This window comes from Alexandromys fortis, unplaced genomic scaffold, assembly GCF_014885135.2.
Source record: "Alexandromys fortis isolate MF-2015 unplaced genomic scaffold, M_Fortis_MF-2015_v1.1 scaffold_159, whole genome shotgun sequence".
Lineage (NCBI taxonomy): Eukaryota > Metazoa > Chordata > Mammalia > Rodentia > Cricetidae > Alexandromys > Alexandromys fortis.
The window spans coordinates 1,971,555-1,979,910 of NW_026068031.1; the positions used below are offsets into that span (position 1 = coordinate 1,971,555).

The window sequence follows — 8,356 nt, forward strand, 5'->3', positions numbered from 1 at the left end:
ATCTATCTATCTATCATCTATCTATCTATCTATCATCTATCTATCTATCTATCATCTATCTATCTATCTATCTATCTATCTATCTATCTATCTATCTATCTATCTATCTATCTATTTATACAGCATTCCTTCCATGTGTGTCTGCAGGCCAGAAGGGAGCACCAGACCCCATTACAGATGGTTGTGAGCCACCATATGGTTGCTGGGAATTGAACTCAGGACCTTTGGAAGAGCAGTCGGTGCTCTTAACTTTTGAGCCATCTCTCCAGCCCCTAGTATTCTTTGATACAGATTCATCAGTGAACTTAATTTTTCTTTGTTTTTTGAAATGGTTTCTCTGTAATTTCTCAGGCTGTCCGAAAACTTACAATCTGTAAGACCAGATTGGTCTCAAACTCAGATCTACCCACCTCTGCCTCATTGAATTGAATTGAAACCTTACTTGTTTTCAGTTTATGATATAATGAATGAATGAATTTGTTTTTCATTTAATCATAGGCCTCTTTTAGATAACTCTCTGGTTTTATTTGTTTTGCTTGTTTCCCTGACACAAGGCTAGATTCATAAAATATTTCCCAGAGTTAGAAATTGCTCAGTATTTGCTCAGATTTTGTACACATTTTTTACACAAGTGTTTTATGTTGTCCTTATTCTTAGTTTTGGTCATGCTGAGTTAACTTAGTTAAAGTGTTCAAAACTTACCATAATAAGAGTGTGTTAGTAATCTTTGGATTAATATGTTGTGATTTTATAAGTACTTCGTAAATAGATGGATTTTGTTTTTGATTGTGTTTTTCTGTAGCTTTGGAGCCTGTTCTTGAACTCCCTCTGGAGACAGACTGGCTTTAAACTCAGAGATATGCCTGTCTCTTCCTTCCAAGTACTGGGATTAAAGGAGTGTACCACCGCTGCCTGGCTAAAAATATTTTTATCAAAGAAAATTTTTGTACAGTGTATTTTGATCATTAGAAGATTTTGACATTGGTGATAATTGATTCTTTTATTCAGAGCAGAAATAGCATGTTATTTAGATATCTTGAATTTTTTTATTTAAAAATATCTTTATTATAGAGCAAAAAAACCCAATTGCTCTTTTTTTTCTTTTTCTTTTTTTTCTTTTTTCTTTTTTTTTTTTTTTTTGGTCTTTGGTTTTTTTCAAGACAGAGTTGACCATGCTGTCCTCAAACTCACAGAGCTCCATCTGCCTCTGCTTTAAAAATGCAGTGATTCAAGGTGTGCGCCACCCTCACCTGACTGATTATTTTATATTTGTGAGTATTTTGCATGTGTCCATGTATGTGCACCATCTGTGTGCCTGTTAGATCTTTTGGAACTGGGGTTATAGATGGTTGTCGACCACCATATGGGTGCTGGAACTTAACCTAAAGTTTCTCAAAAAGTACAGTTGCTCTTGACCACTGAACTGTCTCTCCAACCTTAAACAAAAATTTTTGGTACATGGGTATTGCTGCTTTCTTTGAAAACCTGGTACTCTCCGGGCAGTGGTGGTGAACGGCCTTTATTCCCAGCACTTGGGAGGAAGAGGTAGGTAGATCTCTGTGGCCAGCCTGATCTAAAAAGCTAGTTCTAGCACAGGCACCCAAGCTACATAGACACCCTTTCTCGAAAAAACAAAGCAAAAAAGAAAACCTGGTAACTTGAGCCAAATTTTTTTTTTTTTTTTTTATTAATTTATTTATTTATTTATTAAACATTTCTGTCTCTTCCCCACCGCCGCCTCCCCTTTCCCTCCCCCTCCCCCAACCAAGCCCCCCTCCCTCGTCAGCCCAAAAAGCAATCAGGGTTCTCTGCCCTGTGGGAAGTCCAAGGACCACCCACCTCCATCCAGGTCTAGTAAGGTGAGCATCCACGAAACTGCCTAGGCTCCCACAAAACCACTAGGTCCAGTAGAATCAAAAACCCGTTGCCATTGTTCTTGAGGTCTCAGTAGTCCTCCTTGTCCGCTATGTTCAGCGAGACCAGTTTTGACCCAGGCTTTTTCAGACCCAGGCCAGCTGGCCTTGGTGAGTTCCCGATCCCCATTGTCTCAGTGTATGGGTGCACCCCTCCCAGTCCTAAGTTCCTTTTGAGCCAAATTTTTGTAATCTATGTAAAGGTGGAAGGAGTGAACTGGCAAAATCTTTTTCTTTACTTCTACCTACATTCCACATGTGCCCTCAGTCATGCACGCATTTTACACATACATATACACACACCCAGATACACATACACAAACACACAATAATGTAATATAATATGTAATGTAATGTAGAGAATTTTTTTTTCAAGTGGTCAAGTGTTGGTGCATGCCTTTAATCCCAGCACTTAGGAGAAAGAGGCAGATGGATTTCTGACTTTGAGGATATCCTGGTCTACATATTGAGTTCCAGGACATCTGGAACTGTACAGAGAAAACCTATATTGAAACAAAAATAACAATAAAGAGAAACATACATGCTGCTACATGGAATGGTATTAGATGGCTTTGTAATGAAAAATAATGGTGCTTATTCTCATGCTGTCACTAATCGCTACTATTCATTTTCTTTCTTTCTTTTTTTTTTGTTTTTGTTTTTTTTTTTTTTTTTGAGACAGGGTTTCTCTGTAGCTATGGAGCCTGTCCTGGAACTCACCCTTTTCGACCAGGCTGTCTTTGAACTCACAGAGATCCACCTGCCTTTGCCTCTCAAGTATGGGTGTGTGCGCCACCACCGCCCAGCTCATTTATTTGATTTTTTTTTTAAATCTTTTTTAAATAAGTAATTCAGTAGCTATTTCCATTTTGTTGGTTGTGTGGTCCTTGGCATCAAATGACAAAACAGAATCCACAAAATCCAGCTTTGTTAAATTTTAATGTTTTATGATTCATACTCTTTCTTTCATTAAAATAAAATGTTAAAATTGGAAACTATTGGGTGCAGTGGTGGCACATGCCATTAATCCCAACACTTGGGAAACAGGCAGGCAGATTTCTGTGAGTTTGAGGCTATCTTTGTCTACAGAGCGAGTTTAGGTCAGCCAGGGCTACGCAGAGAAAGCCTGTGTCGAAAAATAGGGACAAAACACAAAGCTCCAACCTTTCTTTTTTCTCCTTAGAGACGAATAACAACTTATTTTTTCTTTTTGAGATGTAGTTTTTATAGCACTGACTGTCTTAGACTTTGGTGTGCATGCCAGTCTGGTCTCAATCACAGAGATTAGCCTGCCTCTGGCTCTGTAGTGCAGGAATTAAAGATTTGTGCCACCCCATCCTATAAGTCACAGTTCTGTTTTTGGTTCTGGGAGGCACTCAGGATAGGATATAAGATTTTTCTTTTTTTTAAAGATTTATTTATTTATTGTATATTCACACACCAGAAGAGGAGACCAGATCTTATTACAGATGGTTGTGAACCACCATGTGGGTGCTGGGAATTGAACTCAGGTTCCCTGAAAGAGCAACGAGTGCTCTTAACTTCTGAGCCATCTCTCCAGTCCCCGGATATAAGATTTCTTACTGAAGACTGGGGGGCAGAGATTCAATACAGGGAAAGCAATCAATGCATTGTTTAAGAGGACTGTGATCAGCCATATACAGTCTTGCAGCACATAAAATAAGCCATAGAATAAATGATAATACCACCCTCCTGTTATTTTTTACTAGTGGTTAATAAGACTCCTTTTTCTTTTCGCTTTTTTTTTTTTTCCCCGCTTTTTACTTTTTTTCTTCCTCACCTTAAAGCTTGTCTGTTTTCTGTTTTGGGTTTTTGAGACATGCTTTCTCTCTGTAGTCCTGGCTGTCCTGGAACTCATTCTGAGGACCAGACTGTCCTCAAACTTACAGCTTTCTTTTGTCTCATCTCTTGAGTACTAGAATTACAGTGTCTAAACCACTGCCTGTCTAAAGCTTTATGTTGTTGTTTAAGCAATTTGTTACATGTCTCATGTTTTTGAGAGACTTAGTATCTTTTTTAACAAGATTAGTTGCTGGCATGATCTTTTTTTAAAGATTTATTATATATACAGTGTTCTGTCTGCATGTATGGGTGCATGCCAGAAGACACCAGATCTCATTACAGATGGTTGCTGGAAATGACCTCAAAGACCTTTGGAAGAGCAACCTTTACTCTTAACCGCAGAGTCATCTCTCCAGCCCATTGGCATAATCTTGTTTGTTTTCTGTTTTCCCCCCTCTATTGATGGTGGCATTATTTTGAAACTGGGTCTCAAATGGGGACCCAGGCTGCCCTCTAACTTTTTCTATCTGAGCCTCTTGGATTACAGGTGTGAGCTGTCATACTCTGTAACCTTTAATTGTGATCTTACTTGTTTTGAAGCTATTTCATTTTGTTAAGTGGTAAATTCTTAAATTTCTTTTTAAGAAATGTGGTTTGGTGCTAAGCTGGAAGAGAGTACAAGGTGCTTCAGGAAAACTTCAAGGTAATACATATTTTCCTTACTTGTTGCCTTTATTGTAACCTGTTTGCATCAATCAGTTAGCATGCTTTACTTTAATTTTCTATTAGGATGTATTAAAAGACAATTGAGCTGGATGATGGTAGTGCACACCTTTAATTCCAGCACGCAGGAGGCAGAGGCAGGCAGATTCTGTTAGTTCAATGCCAACCTAGTGTACAAGAGCTAGTTATAGAAAAGGCACCAAAGCTAAACAGGGAAACCCTGTCTTGAGAAACAATAAAGAGGCAATTGAGAAGGTTTTTGGCTGAGATTTGGGATTAGAAGATTTAAAAGTTGTACTGGAGAGATGGCTCAGCGGTTAAGAGCACTGCCTGCTCTTCCTAAGGACCTGAGTTTGATTCCCAGCCATCATATGGTGGCTCACAGCTATCTGTAATGAGATCTGGTGACCTCTTTTGGCCTGCAGGCATACATGTAGACAGAATACTGAGAATACTGTTCACATAATAAATCTTTAAAGAAAAAAAAGAAGATTCAAAAGTTGAAATAGAATGGAGGTAGAAGAGGAAAAAGTTAAAATTACTAAATGGTTTTCTCTTTCTTCCCCCTTTTTAATATGCTAATTCTAGTGGTTCTTTTTTTAAAAAGATTTTATTAATTGCCTGTAAGTTATGTGTGGGTTTTTGCATGTGAGTTCAGTGCCCATCAAAGCTGGAAGAGAGTATTGTATCCCTTAGAGATGGAGTTATAGTTGGTTTCCAGCTTCCAAACGGGTTCTGGGAATCTGTCTTCTGTAGTATGTGTTCTTAACTGCTGTGCTATCTCTCCATCCATACCACTAGTTTCTTACATGTTTAAGGTTATTTTCTCTGAAAGAAAGGCTGTCTGGTCCGGGTTGAGCAATTAGAGCCCAGGAAAAGAGGAAAGATAATCATATGACTTATTTATTTTTGTTTTTTTGACACAGGGTTTCCCTGTGTAGCTTTGGAGCCTGTGCTGAAACTCACTCTGTAGACCAGGCTGGCCGCAAACTTGTAGGGATACACCTATCTCTTCCTCCTGAGTACTGGGATTAAAGGCGTGTGCCACCGCTGCCTGGCTCTTGTTTACGTTTCACTAATGTCAAACTTCAAATATTTATGCCATTCAGGATATATGTGAGCTTTCTATATTGAAAGTCATTGGGAAATTGTTCTAAGTCTTCTGATAGTTATAGCTATTCCAGTCCTCCTTTGCTTCTGCCTATACCTTGTCATACCCAGCAAAAGTCTGGATGCTTAAAACTATATCCTCAGTCTTTTGACTGTTGTTTTTTTCTTTAATTTCTTAAATTTCATTATTTTTTTCTTTCCACTGGTCTTTTATATTCTCTTTCTTTATATTCTTTCTCTCCCTCTCTCTCTCCCTTTCTCCCTCTTTCTCTCTCACACACACACATACACACACACCTACACACATAATCTCTCACACACACAAACACAGACCTCATTGGTTTGCACATGCTAAAAGTGAAATGGTTATTAGAAAGTTAAAGAGCAGGATTGGAGTGATGACTTCAGTACCCTCAAGTAATGTCTTTAATCATTTTACTTTGCTTTTTTTTTTTTTTACTTTTTATAACTTAAAATTCACAATTTTTTATTTCTAGCTTTTGGATTTTGTGAGTATAAAGAGCCCGAATCTACCCTCCGTGCTCTCAGATTATTGCATGATCTTCAGATTGGAGAGAAGAAGCTACTTGTTAAAGTTGATGCAAAAACAAAGGCACAATTGGATGAATGGAAAGCAAAGAAGAAAGCTAATGGGGTATGCAATATCTTTTCTAATCTGGGTGCACTAGTTCAGTGTGAATCCTTCATATTGTCATAAATCTAAAATGGGGACTCAAAAATCATTATTGTAATATGTGCTTATGACTTGTGCAGGAGTGTATTTTCATAGTTTGTAGTTAAGTGTTTTATCTACCCACAGTGGGTGGATGACTGTTGGTTTGCTTGTTCCAGGTTGGGATGAAGGTAGTAAGGGAGGCTGGACAAGGTTAACTTGCCAGAGAAAACACTTGTACAGACTATTCCAATCAGAGCTAATTCATTAAGGCAGCTTTGTAAGTAAGTATAAAATATTTCAACCTACACAATGTTTATTAGTGCCCTCTCTTTTAGATGCACACAGATTGGATTCTAAAATCACTGAAAATTAGTTGTACTACTTAATGTATTGGGGTGACTTAGGACATTTTCTTATTTTTCATTTTAGTTCTGTTATTTTAAATGAGGACAAAAAGTTTTTTATGTCTTGTGTGGTATGTATCTATTGTCTCCTTCACAAAAGAAAACATCTTAAACCTGAGTATATATTGCGTCCATTTTTTTCTTGTCTTTCTTTCCACTTCCATCAAAAAGCAAAATAACCTCTCTTCTCATCAAACTTTCATATAGCTTCCTTTAAAGATTATTGTTTAACTTAAATTTAAGCAAAATATAAAAGGAAATCAAGTTTTACCATATCCAAAGTACTTTACTGTAGACATTTTGGTCTCATGTTCTTGAAGACATTTTCTTCTGTGTGACTGAATGTAGTTTTCTGTTGTCTTTGTTTTTTCTTTCAGTGCTGAGGGTAGAGCCCAGAGCTACTGTTTGACAGGCAAGAACTCTGCCACTGATCCATATCCCCACCCCATGAGTATAGTGTTAATTAGAATAGTTTCATTTCATAAAAGCAGGATTAAAGCCAGCTGTGATGGTACAATCCCAGCCCTTGGGAGGTAAAGGCAGTTGAGTTAGGAGTTCAAGCTCACCAGTTATACAAGGAATTTGAGTCTATTCTGGGCAACATTAGACTATCAAATCAAAAAGGATTATTTTATGAACATCTTTCCCCCTGCTTACTTCTGGTTTTCTTTGGACTTGTAGTATTTAAATAATTTCACTGACATATTCTGCATATCTTTATATAGTAAAACTATTGTTGCTTATTTGTCAGACCCAATCTTGGTTTGGATTTCTTTACAGGTTTGGATTAATATGCTATTAATTGGCTCTTTACAGAGTGAAGTCTATGTTTTGCGTAGTGTTTGGGTTTTATTGTATTGTGTATCTCTTGTTTTTAAAAAATTTATTTTTATGTTTGTTGAATGAGCATGTATGTTTATGTGCATCATTTCCATGTATTTCCCATTGAAACCAGAAAGGGTTATTAGTCTCCTAGAACTAGTGTTAAAAGCAGTTGCCAGCCACTGTGTGAATGTTGGGGACGGAACTGATGTCTTCAAGAGCAGCAAGTGCTTTTAACTGCTGAGTTTTTTTCCAGCTGCTGTTTTGGCTTTTTTCTTTTTTTTAAAGATAGGCTCTTCTATAGTGCAGAGTGGCTTCTTTCTTTCTTCCTGTGTAGTATGACCTTGAGCTCTATTTCCCCAATGTGCTGGGATTACAATCAGATATGCTATTAATTGGGTCTTTGAAAACACTTATATTACAGTTATTTGTGTGTATAGATATGTGTGTGGGCACGAATGTGTGTGTGTGTGTAAGTCAGAGGATAATTCACAAAAGTTCTCTTCTATTATGTAGGTCCCAGGGATCAAATTGAGGCCCCTTGACATGTTGAACCATCTGCTGGCATCAGCCCACAGACTTCTTAATATTATTATTTAATTACTTGATTTTTTTTTTGGTACTTATTGCCCATCCAAGCTCCTCCATTAATATTTTGTCAATCCAGTTATAATTAACATGTCCTTTGATTCATATAGCTATGAATGTGTTAAAACTTCCTGGAGGGGGGCTGGAGAGATGGCTCAGCGGTTAAGAGCATTGCCTGCTCTTCCAAAGGTCCAGAGTTCACTTCCCAGCAACCACATGGTGGCTCACAACCATCTGAAATGAGGTCTGGTGCCCTCTTCTGGCCTTCAGGCATACACACAGAAAGAATATTGTATACATAATAAATAAATAAATAA

The 8,356-nt window shown here is 37.6% G+C and overlaps 1 protein-coding gene across 5 annotated transcripts in view; it reads left to right on the forward strand.

Moving 5' to 3' along the window:
- Rbm25 (RNA binding motif protein 25) overlaps positions 1-8,356 on the forward strand; it is a 63,473-nt gene that overhangs the window by 27,414 nt on the left and 27,703 nt on the right. For all 5 annotated transcript variants that reach the window (XM_050164526.1, XM_050164527.1, XM_050164528.1 and 2 more), the window contains 2 exons: positions 4,362-4,419; positions 6,047-6,204. In XM_050164526.1, coding sequence (XP_050020483.1) covers positions 4,362-4,419; positions 6,047-6,204 — 216 coding nt within the window. The remainder of the gene's footprint in view (positions 1-4,361; positions 4,420-6,046; positions 6,205-8,356) is intronic.